The sequence below is a fragment of the Alexandromys fortis genome, unplaced genomic scaffold (genome assembly GCF_014885135.2).
Source record: "Alexandromys fortis isolate MF-2015 unplaced genomic scaffold, M_Fortis_MF-2015_v1.1 scaffold_167, whole genome shotgun sequence".
Taxonomy (NCBI): domain Eukaryota; kingdom Metazoa; phylum Chordata; class Mammalia; order Rodentia; family Cricetidae; genus Alexandromys; species Alexandromys fortis.
In genome coordinates, this window is record NW_026068050.1 from 3,405,099 (window position 1) to 3,421,951 (window position 16,853).

The following is a 16,853-nucleotide window of genomic DNA, read 5'->3' on the forward strand; positions in this document are numbered from 1 at the left end:
ATCCTGCCTGTAGGCAAGAAGAGGGCACCAGATTTCATTATAGGTGGTTGTGAGCCACCACGTGGTTGCTGGGAATTGAACGCAGGACCTCTTGAAGAGTAGTCAGTACTCTCAACTGCTGAGCCATTTCTCCAGCCCTTTCCTTATTTTTTTTAAACCAAGTATTGCTCTTCAGTCTTTTGGAATTAGAGTGAATGACAGCTGACTTAAAAGAACTCCATTGTGACTATTTGTAATTGCCTTTGGGCTTACATTAGCCTTATACTAGTTCATCGTGGCTAATAGTGATAATTTTTGTTAAGATGACTGCCACATAAATAACAAAACCTAGAATGGAAGATAGCCGTTGTAGCCATTTTCTATTCCATATGTATCAGCTCTTAGATTTCTGTAGCCCATGAAATGATGTGACTTCCCAGTTCTTTCTCTTTAACCTGTTCTAACCAGGATTAAAAAAAAAAAAATCAGGTTGGTTAACAAGTGGTATCGTATCAAATGTTAGCTAACTGCATATTTATGGTGGGAATTTGACAGGATGATCAGGCTGCCAGAAAATTCACATGGTTTTAGCCTCCAATAATTTATTTTTATGGTATACTGTCTGTGAGAATTAATGACCCTGTATTTTTCCATGAGAATTAGGCAGTTGGAGAATTATGTTCACCAGACTTTGCAGACTCCAGGTCAGCATTTTAAGAGAGACATAAGTTAACTGGAGTATGACTTGAATGGTGCGATAACCACCATAAACGGATGGCATCGTATATGTACTCGCTGAAGAAGCTAGTAATAGTTTCCTGTTAACACTAATAAAAATTAAACAGAAAGCTAGGCAGTGGTGGCGCACTCCTTTAATCTCACCACTCAGGAGGCAGAGTCAGGCAGATCTCTGAGTTTGAGGCCAGCCTGGTCTACAAAGCAAATTCCAGCACAGCCAGGTCTACTACACAGAGAAATCCTGTCTCAACCACCCCCCCCCCCATAAAATAGAAACTGTTACTCATGTGGAAGAGGGCATATTATCTTCTTTAGGGGACATCATACAAAAAGGGAAGATTTTGATGAGAATGTAAGGTCATTAATAACAACCACAGTTACCTAATTATGAAGTGAACCCTTAGGGAGTAGAGTTTTCAAAGCTATGGCCCAAGAGGCATTAGTACTGAAGAGACGCTGGACTGGACATGTTGATGTGAGAGCTGGCGGTGCAGATGGGTTTGTATATAAATACCTGTTTCTGAATTACAGGTGCCTATGAATCAGCGAAGTGGAAAAGTATCTTGTACAACTTATATGACCTGCTGGTGAATGAAATAAGTCACATAGGAAGTAGAGGGAAATACTCTTCAGGATCTCGTAATATTGCAGTCAAGGAAAATTTGATTGACTTGATGGCAGATATCTGTCACCAGGTATAGTAGCTGTTGTCACATTTGAAATTTCCTGTTAATTTTCTTTCTGCTGTGCTTTTATACCTTTCATGATCACAAGAAGCCTATAAAATTATTCTATACATAAAACAATTATTTTCAAATTATGTGTATTTGAAATTAACCCTTATAATTGAAAGATAACTCTTTTGAATATATGTCTGGTGCTAGTGGTGACAATCATACAGAAAAGGTGAATATACCTTAATTAAAAAGTTAAATTAGAATTCATGTAGCATAAAATTCACTGATATTTACAATAGTAATTATTCTTAGTTTGTTCTAAGACTATCACCAAAATCTAATTCCAGAGTCTTTCTGTTATCTCAGAGGAAACTTCAGACCTCCTAGCTTTCAGTTAGGTTTATTTGTTTCTCTTAGCTACTAATATACTTCTAATATCTGAATGGTTTGTCTGTTTTGGATATTTTATAAAAACAGAGTCATATTTTTGTGGGGTTTTGTGCCTGGCTTCCTTTACATCAGGTAGTATTTCCCACTGGGCAATATAAATTAGTGTTTTATTCCTTATAATGGAACAATAATTATATGTGTATAGTACATTTTGCTTAACCATTCATCAGTTGATACCCTACTGTGTGTCTTAAGTAAAACTCTTCTTCATACAGATTTGGTTGATTACCTGGTGGTAGTTTTGCTCTCTTAAATGTTAATGGTAAATTTAAATCCCCCCCCCCCCCCCCAGACAGAGTTTCTGTCCTGGCTATCTTGGAACTCACTCTAAGGACCGGCTGGCCTTGAATTCACAGAGATCCACCTGCCTCTGCTTTCCAAGTGTTGGATTAAAAGCATGTGCCACCACCACCTGGCCAAATTTAAATTTCTTTTTATTTTATTTGCATTGGTGTTTTGCCTGCATGTATGTCTGTGAGGGTGTCATATCTGGAAGTTACAGACAGTTGTTACCTGCCCTGTGGGTGCTGGGAATTGAACCTGAGTCCTCTGGAAGAGCAATCAGTGCTTTTAACTGCTGAGCCATCTTGCCAGCCTGGAAATTTAAGTTTTAATCCTGTTGAAAATACACTTTTTGCAGTTTTGGTAAATATCCCCAGGAAATAATGCTACCTACATGCAAATATTTGCTAAGATTTTTCTCTTAACATGGTTATATATTTCTATAACTCGTTAATCATTATGAGTTCCTGTATTCATTTGAGAAAGATTTCCCCCAATGTTTTACTAGAAAATTGTAATTGTAGCAATAAAAATGTGTGTTTTTTTTGTTTTTTTTTGTTTTTTTTTTGCAGCTTTTTAATGCAGATACCAGATCCGTGGAGATTTCTCAGTCTTATACTACACAAAGAGAGTCCACTGATTACAGTGTGCCTTGTAAGAAAAGGAAAATAGAAGTAGGCTGGGAAGTGATAAAATATCATCTTCAGAAGTCACAAAATGATTTTGATATTGTGCCTTGGTAAAATGTTTATTTTTCTCATTCCATGTCATTTAATTGCATTTTTCCCAGAAAGTGTCCACTGACCAGAGCTGTCATTTGTCTACTCCCAAACCAGCTAGTAGTAACAAAGTGTGATTGTTATAGCATACTGAGCTAACCACTAAAGGCTCATCTGCTGCACTAGAGACTGCCTTCTTATGTGTGTAGACATAGCAGGGAAGAGGGGCATGGGTGTGCTAGGCAGTCTGTATTTTCTGCCCTTGGGGTTCACTGAGTTATAAACCTCATTAAGAAGACTCCCCCCTCTCCCCCAGTGTAAAGTACCTTCATGTAGGTTGGATTAGCAGTGAATTAAAGAGCATTAAGGAATCATAGGGTAATTTTGATCTTTGTCATGATAGTAGGGTTTTTTTTTCTTCTTCTTTTTATTTTCATTCATGCGTATTTAAATGTGCCCAATTTTAGAATCACAGATTAGCTCTGATAAGGATCATTAGACTAAGTCTAGTTAGGCCTGTTCCACTTTGCTGAAAGGGACCAGCTCTAGAAATGTTAAGCAGAGTGCCTAAAGACACTTAGAAATTACAGGGTTTTTGTGTTTTTGTGTAGTTTTCACCACATTGCTGGAATACTTAGATGTAATTGAGTTGTGTGGAAAACTATATAGACTTTGTTACTTATTGCTTGTCTTTATATTTATATACCTGACAGTTCTACTTTAGATTCTTTATTTAATCAAGAATTACTAGCTCTGCAATGGTGATGCACACATTTAATCCCAGCACTTGGCAGAAACAGGCAGATCTCTCCCTGAGTTCAAGGACAGCCAGGGCTACACAGACAAACCCTGTCTCAAAAAGCAAAAACAAACAAAACAAGAATTACTGAATGACTTTTATGTGTCATACTTTAGACATGCAGCAATGAACAATACAGGATTCTTGGTTTTGAGCAGCACTCTTTCTAGATCAGTGGTTCTCAACCTTCCTAATGCTGCCACCCTTTAATACAGTGCCTCATGTTGTAGTAACTTCAACCATAAAATTATTTTAGTTACTGCTGCTAAACAGTAATTGTGCTACTCTTCTAAATCATAATGTAGATATCTGATATGCAGGATGTCTGATATATGACCCCTGTGAAAGGGTTGTTCAGCTCTCAGGTTGAGAATCACTGTTCTAGAGAATAGACAACACATTGTGTTGAATAATAAATTGGTTTCAGAGAACAAATGTTTAGAAATGTTTAGTTTTTTTTTTTAACATAGAATAATTTTGGTGACTAAAGATCAGAAATTTAGTTTTTTTCTTTTTTGAGGTTTTATGTAAAGACCTAGCTAGCCAATAATAGGTTTTCTGTATTCTGATAATAGGTTTCTCCAGGCATACAGTAAACCGGATCAAACCAAACTGAAAAAGTAAAAGAACAGGTTTATTTGAGCAAGGCAAATTCTAGGTGATTTCTCCAGCCCCCCAAGATAGAGGCAGGAGAAGTCATATCTACCTGAACTAAAGCAGGGAGCTTATATAGGTTGTAGGCAAGGAGTGAGGACATGTTCACCACAAGCTGGTCTTATGTCCAAGTATGGTCAAAAACAGACTACTTTAGGCAGGAACTTTGGACTTTAGAAGGGCTGACAATTTCAGGGGAGGAGCTGCTGTAGCAGCCAAGAGTGCAAAACTGGGCTTTTTGGTGCCTTCCATTTCTTGAAGATTCTCTGAGAGAGAGCTAGGAATGGGGCTTTCAGATGAAGCAGGAGTGAGCTGGAGGTTCCAATGGAACAGCCAGAAGTTGTACTTCTTTCTTCCTTCTGTAATAGGCAGCAGAGCCTAGTAAATATCAGGTTATTTTATTTTGAAAGCACTATGGGAAAGAGTGAAGATGATACTTTAATTAGGATACATAAAGGTATATAATTTTTTTTTGTTTTTGTTTTTTGCTTCTTTGTTTTTTCAAGACAGGGTTTCCCTGTGTTGCTTTAGAGCCTGTCCTGGAACTATTGTAGACCAGGTTGGCATCTAACTCACAGAGATCCGCCTGCCTCTCCCTCCTGAGTGCTGGGATTAAAGGCATGTGCTACAACTGCCCAGCGGGTATATAATTTGTATATTTGTTTCCTTTAGGTTGTTAATGGGATTGAAAAAAATTTCAAATTCTTTTTTTTTTCTTTCAGGCTACAGATTACAACCCAATTAATATCAAAGTATCCATCCAGTTTACCAGACTGTGAACTGTCACCATTACTACTAATACTGTACCAGCTTCTCCCTCAACAGCGGCGTGGAGAACGCATACCATATGTGTTGCGATGCCTGATGGAAGTTGCCTTATGTCAAGGCAAGAAATCAAACCTAGGAAGCTCTCAAAAGTCAGATTTATTGAAACTGTGGATTAAAATTTTGTCTATTGCCTTTCGTGGCATAACTTCTGAACATACACAAAATGAAAACTTTGGTTTACTTGGGGCCATTATTCAAGGTAGTTTAATTGAACTTGACAGAGAATTCTGGAAGTTATTTACTGGCTCAGCCTGTAAACCTTCAAGGTAGGTTGTATTATATTTGATTTTACATATGGACACAAGTGTATTTCATTTTGTAGTTTGTTACTTCATAGGAGATATATTAGGTTTTGTTTTGGGTACTTTTGTTTGGACCCAAATGCTTAATAATACAGAGGTTTTTTTTTTTTTTAGACCAATTTAGTTTTGTTTTTTTGGAGATAGGGTTACTGTGTGGCCCTAATTTCCTCCACTTCTAGAATTATTGGCTAGCCTCAGACTTAGAGATATCTGCCATCTGCTTGCCTCTGCTTCCCAACTGCCTGGATTAAAGATATGAATCACTGTGTTCTACCTTTTTATTTTTTTAGGCCAGTTTTTTTTGAAGGATTATAAAGTTTAAATCTTTTACCTATAAATAATAATTATTCACTATTCATAAACATTTTTGTAGTTGTGTATATTTTTATTGGACAAAAAAATCAAGAGTTTTCTCAAATGTAACCTTTTAACAAGATGGGCCTTGTATTGCTCTGAGCTTGAGAGGCTCAGTGGGAAGCAGGATAAGTAGGTAAGGCTTCTGCTCCTCAGAGAGCTTGTTTCTAAACGTTGTCTTGTCTTTCTTTATAGTCCTTCAGTATGCTGTTTGACTATGGCGCTTACTATCTGTGTAGTTCCGGATGCATTGAAATTGGGAACAGAGCAAAGTATGTGTGAAGTAAATAAAAGTTTCTCTCTAAGGGAGTCAATAATGAGATGGCTCTTATTCTACCAGTTAGAGGATGATTTAGAAGTCAGCACAGAACCGCCCCCGATTCTTCAGAGGTAATGGTAATTTATTGGAATACTCCTGGATTCTCGTTTTGTCTGTACATGTCTATTTGTTTAATTTTATAAGGCTCACTCTACATATTTAATATCAGATAGTTTAATTTTATTATCATAGTGTAGAATTTCATGGAGTTATGTCTAAAATACTTAAGTTACCTGTATCTTTGTGCTTGATCATTTCTAAAATAAAAGATTACATCACTGTAGGATATGGGAGATGGTCATGAAGGATAGACACATAATTCTTGTTAAAAAATTTAGGATATTTATGAACATTCATAATTGTGGTATATTATTTAATATTTTGATACTTGCATACATTGTAAAATGTTTAAATAAGGGTAAACATACTATCTTTTTAAATAATTATAATTTATTTATTAAGAACACATTGAAAACTATGACTTGACTTATTTAGAAAATATACAGTAAATTATTATGATCACCCATTCCATAGTACGACATCAGAATGTCTTTCTCCCTTATAAATTATACCTGTTCTTTTTTTTTTTTTTTCTTTTTCTTTTTTGGCTTGTTTTTTTGAGACAGGGTCTCACCATGTAACTGGGTGGTTTGGATTGGAACTCAGTATATAGACGAAGCTGGCCTCTGGTAGGGATTCTCTTTCCTCTGCTTTCTCAGTGCTAGAATTAAAGGCAAGTGACCACACTTGGTCTGGGATATTTCTTTGTGACCTTCTGAGCAATTCCCTTATCTCGTTCTTATTCCATGATCAGAATGGGTGTTTTCTGGTGAAATTCATTAACTGAGTGATAAGAAAAACAAAGTAGAACTTAAGCCCTATTATGGGCCCTGGTTTACCTTTCCCTCAGAGGGTAGAACTTAGTTTATAATCTTTTATCTCAGAAATAGTATTGGGGGAAGGGGTGCTCGAAAAATAACTCAAGCAATTAAACAGCACATGGTTGTTCTTCCAGAGGACCAGGGTATGATTCTTAGCACTCATGTGCCTGCTCACGATTGTATGTAACTCCAGTCCCAGAAACTTATGCTGCCTGCTGGCCTAGTGGGCACCAGGCACACATGCACAGACATTGATGTGGGAAAAAACCCATACACATAAAAATAAGAATATTAAATGAAGAATTTTTAAAAATCCTACTTTTAAAATTATATATAGCTTATTTTTAGTAGTGCTGGAAACTATAGTAGTATTGTTCCAACCTCTTTAATAAATCTTTCAAATACTAAGAGATTTAGAACAGATGAAAGCATTTTTAGTTTGGGATCTGAGTTCTAGGGGGTCATAATTTGTAGCTTTAAACAAATGGATGATAAAGAATTTTTTTATAATATTTTAAGTAAAGTTTTTTTTTTTTTTTTTTTTTTTTTTTTTGTTTTTTTAGTAATTTTCCTCATCTTGTACTGGAGAAAATTCTTGTAAGTCTCACTATGAAAAATTCTCGAGCTGCAATGAAGTTTTTTCAAAGTGTGCCAGAATGGTATGTTATATAAGAAAATATGTGATGTTTTAAGATACAGTATTAACTAAATAGATAATTCTGACTGTGTGGAAGTTTATTACTAATTATGATCTAAGTTGATCTGATTAAAGAAAAAAAATTATAGTGGTATCTTATTTATGTTTTAATAAATAAAATTTGCCTGAAGATCAGAGAGCAGAGCAGCCAGAGGACCCAGGTTCAATTCTCAGCACCCACAGGGCAGCTAAAAATTGTCTATAACTCCAAGATCTGACACACCTTCATACAGACATATGTACAAGCAAAACGCCAATACACATAAAACAAAAATAAATTATTAAAAATAAGTACAAACCTAACAACCTGAGTGCAGTCCCTGGGACTGACATGCTAGAAGTTAGAACTGAACTGACTCTGGCTTCACACATATATCTGTGGCATGCATGTGCTACACACACACACAAACTCTCTCTCAACCTAACTAGCTAAGTGGATGGTGGGAAGGCAAAAAACAAAACAAAAACCCCAAAAAAATCTTGGTGAGAGTTGGATATAATGATCTCCTGTGGTCCCAACACTGAGACAGAGGCAAGAATATCTTGAAATCAGAAGTTAAGACCATCCTGAGCCGTGTAACTAGAATCAATCAACCCTAATTACAATTAAATTAGAAATATCTAAAACCTTGTTTTTAGTTGATTGATTTAAAGACTTAATTTTGTCATTGTGACTGAAAATAACTCAGTGATGTAAAGATACCCAGTCTCTCTCTCTCAAAGGCATTAAATAAAAGAAAAATCATACATTTTGGCAATAAAAAGAAGGCAATGTTTTTGGTGGTTACATTCAGTTATCTAGGGTTAATGTCTAAAGAGTTCTCTGAATTTGCCTTTTAAACTGTAGCTTCTATATTTTTGTGAGTAAAGTTTGCTACAGAATAATGACATTTTTCAGTGTGAATTTAATTTGCCCATAGAAGAGAAACATTTGGCAGAATAATTCATTGATTGTATGAGCAGTCTTTGAATGCTGCAAGTACTTTCTTGATTTTTTTAATATTTACTTATTTATTATGTATACAATATTCTGTCTGTGTATGTCTGCAAGCCAGAAGAGGACACCAGACCTCATAACAGATGGTTGTGAGCCACCATGTGGTTGCCGGGAATTGAACTCAGGACCTTTGGAAGAGCAGGCAATGCTCTTAACCACTGAGCCATCTCTCCAGCCCCTTTCTTGATGTTTTTACATGTGATATGTTGCAAATAAGTTGAAAAAGTGTTTGATGGTGGTTATTAATCAGTAATCTCTCCCTTGAAGTGAACGGCACTGCCAAGATAAAGAAGAGCCTTCGTTTTCAGATATAGAAGAACTATTTCTGCAGACAACTTTTGACAAGATGGATTTTTTAACCACTGCGAAAGAATGTGCTGTAGAAAAATTTCAATCTACTGTTGGCTTTTCTGTCCATCAAAATCTTAAGGAATCGTTGGATCATTATCTTCTGGAATTATCAGAAAGGCTTCTAAATAATTATTCATCTGAGGTAAGATTTATTTAAAAAATAGAATTGAGGTTATAGTAGTATATAATGTCTTTACTCTTTTGGGGGCCCGCCCCCTAGCTCCCAGATGAATCACACATGGAGTCTTATTCCTATTTAGAAATTCCTGGCCTTAGATTGGCTTGTTTTTTGACAAGCTTTCCTTAATTTAAATTATCCTGTCTACCTTTTGCCTCTGGACTTTTTCCATTCTCTTACTCGTTGATTGCTATGTAACTGGATGGCTGGCCCCACGTCCTTCTTCTCTGGCTACCTCTCCTTCCTCCCAGATTTCTCCTTCTAATTATACTCTTTGTCTGACAGCCCCACCTGTCCTTTCTTCTGCGTCTCTATTGGCTATTCAGCTCTTTAATAGACCAATCAGGTGTTTTAAACAATTACAGCTTCACAGAGTTAAACAAATGCAGCATAAACAAAAGCAACACCTGTCTCTGTCTCCTTTCATCGCCTGATGAAGGTTAATATTCAGGAGGATGCCTATATGGTTTTCTTTGGGTTCTCCTTCTTATTTAGCTTCTCTAAGAACACGAATTATAGGCTCAATGTCCTTTATTTATGGCTAGAAACCAAATATGAGTGAGTACATCCCATGTTCCTCTTTTTGGGTCTGGCTAACCTCACTCAGGATAGTGTTTTCTATTTCCATCCATTTGCCTGCAAACTTCAAGAAGTCCTTGTTTTTTACTGCTGAGTAGTACTCTAATATGTATATATTCCATACTTTCTTCATCCATTCTTCAATTGAAGGGCATCTAGGTTGTTTCCAGGTTCTGGCTATTACAAACAATGCTGCTATGAACATAGTAGAGCATATACTTTTGTTGTATGATAAGGCATCTCTTGGGTATATTCCCAAGAGTGGTATTGCTGGGTCCATGGGTAGGTTGATCCCGAATTTCCTGAGAAACCTCCACACTGCTCTCCAGAGTGGTTGCACAAGTTTGCATTCCCACCAGCAATGGATGAGTGTACCCCTTTCTCCACAACCTCTCCAGCAAAGGCTATCATTGTGTTTTTGATTTTAGCCATTCTGACAGGTGTAAGATGGTACCCACTTTGGTCTGGGACACAGCTTGTGACCAGGGATCCAGGGCTAGAATTGACCTTGACAAGGTAACAGGTTAAAAGTTCTCTTGCCCGAGATAAGAATGACTCCCATTTTAGTAAACAGGAACTTTCTTCAAGCCCTGGAGAAAATGGGGATTGTTGTCGAATTTCCTGACTTTGGGGAAAAGACATCAGCTTAAAGTGAGCGAAGCAAAGCTAGACAAATATTGCTGTGAACTTGAATAGATCTTAGGAATTTATAAATCTTGATTATCAAATATACCTTGTTTATCAAGCACATGTTACTTATCTAAGTTTTCTAGCAGGTGGTGTTAACTTGTGTGGGAGTAGGCAGAGTTAGAGCCCTATATGATTCCACGGTGGCAGGGATTTTTCCAAAGAATTTTGTAGAGTCTGCCATTTTATACATTTTCATCCTTCACCAAAGCCTTCACAGAATTTCCAAAGAGAATGGCAGCACAGTGAGAATCATGAAAAAGTAAAAGAAAAAGGGTGCTGGAGAACTGTGATTCACAAAGTTGAAACTTTGTCAAGCAGCAATAGTTGTCGTGTGGTCCACACCAATTTTTCTATGAATCTAGTTTTTGATCATGTTCAAAGTCTTGTTTTTTTTTTTTTTTTTTTTTTTTTCCACTCAGTATTGGGCATCAATCCTAGGCCCTGTGTTTGTTAGGCACGCAATCTTCCCCTGAGCAGCATGACCAGCTCTCTACTCATGTTCTAAGACACTTGTTTGCTTGCTGGACTGTTCTTTTTTCCTTCTTGTGTGTTGCTACTTTGGGAGGAGTAGGAGGAGATACACCTACCTGTCTTTAGGAGTAAATTAGACTATTTGTTTTGGAATATTGGTTATCATAACTCTAAGTCATCTTTAAGCTGATTTTAATGGCTACCCTGGAGCATTCCAGTTTTAACTCTGCTGAGTTCTTATTTCTTCATATATGCATGAACTTCTTTTTCAGAGGTAATTCCAAGTACACAGAACTATTTATATCTAATACTATACTTTTAAATTTCTGATTTAAGATTACAAGTTCAGAAACACTTGTCCGGTGTTCAAGTCTTTTGGTGGGCGTTCTTGGCTGCTATTGTTATTTGGGTATAATAATGGAAGAGGAAGCATATAAATCAGAATTGTTCCAGAAGGCCAAGGTAGGAAAATTTTTTTTAAAGTATTTATTTATTTATTTGTTTGTTATATATACAATATTCTGTCTGTGTGTATGTCTGCAGGTCAGAAGAGTGCACCAGACCTCATTACAGAGGTTGTGAGCCACCATGTGGTTGCCGGGAATTGAACTCAGGATCTTTGGAAGAGCAGGCAGTGCTCTTAACCACTGAGCCCTCTCTTCAGCCCCCGGAAAATTTATACTGATAAAGTTTTAGATGGATTTAAATGAATTCCTGGAAAAATTAGGGAAAATAAATTTTTGTGTTTGTTGAATGTTCCTAATCTGAAAAAATGGGAAATCTGAAACACTTTAGAACTAGAAAATTTGAGTCCCAGCACAACTACCATGATGAAAATTTCCACATCTGCCCTCATATGACAGGTCATACTCAAGATGCAGGCACAGGTTAGCATTGGATGTGTGTGAGATGTTGTCTTTAGTTTTCTGTTGCTGTGGTTAAAGACCATGGCCAAAAGCAACCTGGGGGAAGGTGATGGTGTTTGGCTTATACATCAAGATCATGGTCCAACATTGAAGATAATCAGGGCAGGAACCTTGAGGTGGGAACTGAAACAGATGCCATGGAGGAATACTATATATTGACTTGATCCCCCTGGTTCACTTTTATTTCCTGTCCAGGACTGTCTGTGGATGGCATTGTCCACAGTAGACTGGGCCTTCTACAGCAATGATCAGTCAAGAAAATGCTCCCACAAACTTGCCTATAGACTAATTTTCAATTAAGGTCCCCCTTCTCTTATGACTCTAGCTGTTGTCAAGTTGACAAAAAACTAACAAACACAGGGTTGATGAAACAAATGAGTTTTGTTTTTAGATTTGAGATCTATACCAAAGATATCTTGTTATATATATGTAAATATTCCAAATTCTGAAACATTTTTTGTTGTGTATATTTTAGATAAGAGGTGCTCTTTCACTTATACAGTCTAAAAAAATAGTGTTTTTCTTAAGATGTGTAGTTATTATAAGCCAGTAGTAAATAAATATGGTAAATGATCTTTATCACAATGTAACTTCATTACATTACTGATATTTATGATTGTTGTTGTTGTTAGTAGTAGTATTATTTTGAGGTAGGGTCCCTGACTGTCCTGGAACACAGAGTTCTTCCTTCTCAGTCTCCCAAGTTCTGGCATTAAAAATGTGCACCACCATGCCTGGCTATACACATTGATTTTGTCTGTACTCCTCAAATTTTTCCCCAAGATAATCAGTAGTGAAGAATTCTTGATTGGGCATATTAATCGAGTAGGTTCTAAGCTTAAAAACTACTTAATCTCTTGATACTAGTATGTCTTATCTGTGGTGGGATTTGCAAAGGGAGCAGGGTGTAAAATTCTGGTGAGTTTTTGTTCCTATTTTGTTTGTTGAGACAACCTCATTGTACAGTCCAACCTGCCTGGAACTAAAAGATCCAGTACCCTCTGAGCACTGGAATTATAGGTGTATTGCCACACATGACTTAAATTTGTCATTTTCTTTTTTGGGTGTTCCTCATTTGCAATCTTATTACATGGCCATGTGCATTTTTATTTTTTTATTTTTTATTTTTATTTTTTTGAGATAAGGTCTCAGATTTTAGCCCAGGGTGGCTTCATGATCTTTCTTAGTGCTGGGATCACAAGTCTCAGTCGCCACTCTCAGTTTATATATATTTATATTTAGCTTTGATTCTTAAATAAAATTTTAAAATAGCAATACTAAGTTGTTATTTGAACTGAAATTTGTCTTTTTTCCTCTATTCTAAATAGTCTCTAATGCAGTGTGCAGGAGAAAGTATCTCTCTATTTAAAAATAAGACAAATGAGGAATCTAGAATTGGTTCATTGAGAAACGTGGTACATCTGTGTACAAGTTGCTTGTGTAGGCATACCAAGGTAAGATCATCTTTTTGGTAGTATAATATATTCATATGGCTTATTATTTAGTGATTTTGAGGTTTTGGTTCATTTATAAGTTTATATATTGATCTGAAATTAAATTGAATGATAAAAATGTTCCAAAAATATTAGTTTATTATAAAACTTATTTTGTAACTTCATTTTCTTATTATATATAATACATATGTATATATATATAAAACTACGTAGATGAGTCTTTTATTGTTTAGCACATTTTCGTTAGTTGATTCATTGTTTACAAGTCTGCAATTTTTCATAACACTATAACAGGTGGTATAAGTGGTACAGAAATGAATAACACCACCTTAGGATGTACTCAGTCTGTAGAGTGCTCATAGAGATAAATGATATTAGTACAAATGTTTCTTTTACCCATATTATCTTAGGTAACATTTGGTAGAAAAAGTACAGCTGTGTGTAATCTTTGTTTTGATTTTTTCAGAAGCCTGTTGGGATAGCCATACGGATGTAGAATGTTGCAATTGGAGCTGTCTTTGAAAGCTAGTACATAAGCAACCTAATGTTCATAGCATATAGTTTCAATTTTCTAATATGCTTTCTTGTATTTTTGTATAAGTGTAGAAGGCATGAAGTGAAATAGGGAGCCTCACAGACAGTTGCTTACTATGTTTAGTATCAGTAGCTGATATGTTAATGATGCATCAACACAAAGACATTTACTTCATTTATTATTTCCTTAAGGAGATTAGACTGTAGTTGCTATTCTGGTTACTTTATAGTTCATTGCCTTCTTGAAATAGACTCAATAAGTCCTTGTTCTTAAGAAAAAAGAAAGAAAGATGATAATGTACCTCAACGTACAATTTGGCCTCAGTTCTGGACTCTTTATCTACATTTAATTCATGATAGAGAAAATACTATAAACAACAGTCTGTATTTGTTTTATGTTTTATTGCTTGGATCTTTGTTTAAATTACAGCGTAATCCACACAAGATTGTATCTGGCTTTTTCCTACGATTGTTAACTTCAAAGCTTGTGAATGACATTGCAGATATTTGTGAAAGTTTAGTAAGTATGAATCTTTTTTTACTAATAAATTTCATTGATTCTGAGATGCAATTAAAATTATATATACATATATGTGTGAGAGAGAAGGATGGAGGACGAGCAAGCACAAGCAAGCCGGCACTGTGTACCATGGTGTATGTGGAAGTCAGAGGACAATTCTTGGGAATGGATTCTTGTCTGTCACTTTCTGTGATCCAGTGACCGATTTGCATGCAAAAGCCTCTTCCACTGACCCATTTTGCTGGCCCTAAATTGCAAATTTTTATTATAATGAATAGATAGTATCTCCTCGTATATAGTATCTTGGACTTTTTTAAAAAATAAATGTAGCCTTTAATAAACTTACTGCATTAAGAGGACATGTATTTGATTTTTTCTTAATATCAGTATCTGGCAGAGTAGTTTTGTTGCTTGTTATTGCTATATTGACTGATAGATTCAATTTATTGTATGAGATATATTCTCACCATATAGCTTGGCTAGCCTAGAACTTGCTGTGCAGACCAGGTTGGTCTTGAACTCCCAGAGGTCTGCCTCTGCCTCCCCAGTGCTGGGATTAAAAGTGTGCGCCATGTCTAGCCAATTCATTAAGAATCAAACAACTCCCAAAGTAGAGGAAAACACCTTGTCTTCTAGGGAACTTGTTCTTACTGTGGTGTTTAAACTTCATTTCTATCACATTGGGCTTTTGTTATATATGCTCACTAACAGTGCCTGAAAAAACTTTAATTGCTTACTGAGTAAAAAACCACTCTGTAACTTTATTATTTGTATTTAATGACAAATTGTTTTTCTTTTTGCTATACTTACCTGTGCGGTACATACTGCTGTGCTTTATGCGGCAGTTATGGTATTCCTTAGCTTAGGAATAGTGTGTGTATATCACTGTCAAATAATACATTTTTTTAAAAAATCCACCTGCTTTTACTTTTTTGGTTTTTTTCCTGTCTATCTGTTTTAGAGTGCATCTTGCTAGGATATCCCTGGCTAGCCTGTTACTGACTACATACCCCAGTTTGGTCTTGAGTTTTTGACAGTCATCCTATGTCACGTTCACCCTCGACCCGCAAGGAAGACGCATGACACACTGGAGCTCTTCTCACTGCAGTTTATTCCAGGACTTTATTCACTTTCTCTCTCTCCTCCCCTCTCTCTCTCCCTCTCTCTTTCCCTCTCTCCGGGCAAACCTCTCCCAGCCCTTATGTAGGCATGGGCTGCCAATCCCGGATTGCCAGGTGGGCATTGCCCATAGGTCCACGCATATGCAAGCAGCTGATAATCATTGTGTGATAATAACATAAGTCAGACTTTAGCCATAGGAGTTAATTATACATCTCCATCAGGTGTGGCTTCACACAGCTCACTACAATCCTACCTAAGCCTTGTAAGCAATCTGCTTAGGGACCATATCCTTATGTCTTCCATACTCACCTGCTCTCACTTAACATTTCAGGTCATTTTCCCCTTTTAACCATAAGTTCTGCCACAGAGACTTCTGCGTTTCTGTTTTGTCTTCTGATATTTGTGCACTTGAAAGGATGCAAGGAAGGAACTGTATTGTTCAAAGTAATGTGCGGATTTTAGGGAGTGTATGTGTGTGTTGGTTATGGTAAGATCTTAATTGTGTTGCCCGGGCTCCCCTAGAACTCTAGGCTCAAATGATATTCCTTTGTTTCAGGTATCCAAAGAGGTGGGACTACAGGCACATGCTTCCATGACCTTTAATTTTCATTTCGATGGATATTACTATTGTCCAACAAAACAGTCCTAATAGTTGATACCTATTCTGTGCTTTCATCAATTTCTGGTGTTAAATTTTAAAAGTTTTATTAAATGTTGCCAAGTATAGTTTTTGTTTGTAAGGGTTCAGAGTGGTGCTCGAATGTTTAAATACAATATGGAATGACTGCTAGACTCTTGTATTACATTTATTTATTTATGCTGTGTGTGGGCACGTGTGTCACAACATTTCTGGGAGTCTATTCTCTCTTAACATGTGTATCCCAGGGATTCAACTAAGGTCATCAGGCATGACAGCAAGTACCTTTATCCCATGAGCCTTCTTGCTGGCCCATGGTAATTTTTTATATAAGAATTTATTTCTAAAATCTTGTTATTACCATATTATCTAAACAGATTACAGTTTATATATTCACTTCCTACAATATGATGGATTAGGGTGTTTCTGAAAGACGCTGAAAACCGCATCTTTGTTTCTTCTTTCTAAAGGCATCCTGTATGAAAAAGCCATTTGATTATGGAGAGGTAAATTCCATGAAAGATGCTGCTGATGAAAATCTGATAGAGGCACAGAGTCCATCATCCTCAAGTCTGTTTAGTGGTTACCCTGCTAGTACTGTGAGCGATGCAAATGATTCTGGAGAGAACCAGAGTACTGTTGGTAAGTAAGTGTTTACTGCTTGGGGTTTCTTTTACCACTTTATATGAATTTGTCACTGTAAAGGACCTCACTG

The 16,853-nt window shown here is 36.4% G+C and overlaps 1 protein-coding gene across 2 annotated transcripts in view; it reads left to right on the forward strand.

Moving 5' to 3' along the window:
• The window catches only part of Atm (ATM serine/threonine kinase), a 102,015-nt gene that overhangs the window by 14,814 nt on the left and 70,348 nt on the right, over positions 1–16,853 (forward strand). For both annotated transcript variants that reach the window (XM_050119423.1, XM_050119424.1), the window contains 10 exons: positions 1,249–1,412; positions 2,699–2,865; positions 5,021–5,392; positions 5,978–6,172; positions 7,546–7,641; positions 8,944–9,169; positions 11,282–11,407; positions 13,200–13,325; positions 14,290–14,379; positions 16,609–16,780. In XM_050119423.1, coding sequence (XP_049975380.1) covers positions 1,249–1,412; positions 2,699–2,865; positions 5,021–5,392; positions 5,978–6,172; positions 7,546–7,641; positions 8,944–9,169; positions 11,282–11,407; positions 13,200–13,325; positions 14,290–14,379; positions 16,609–16,780 — 1,734 coding nt within the window. The remainder of the gene's footprint in view (positions 1–1,248; positions 1,413–2,698; positions 2,866–5,020; positions 5,393–5,977; positions 6,173–7,545; positions 7,642–8,943; positions 9,170–11,281; positions 11,408–13,199; positions 13,326–14,289; positions 14,380–16,608; positions 16,781–16,853) is intronic.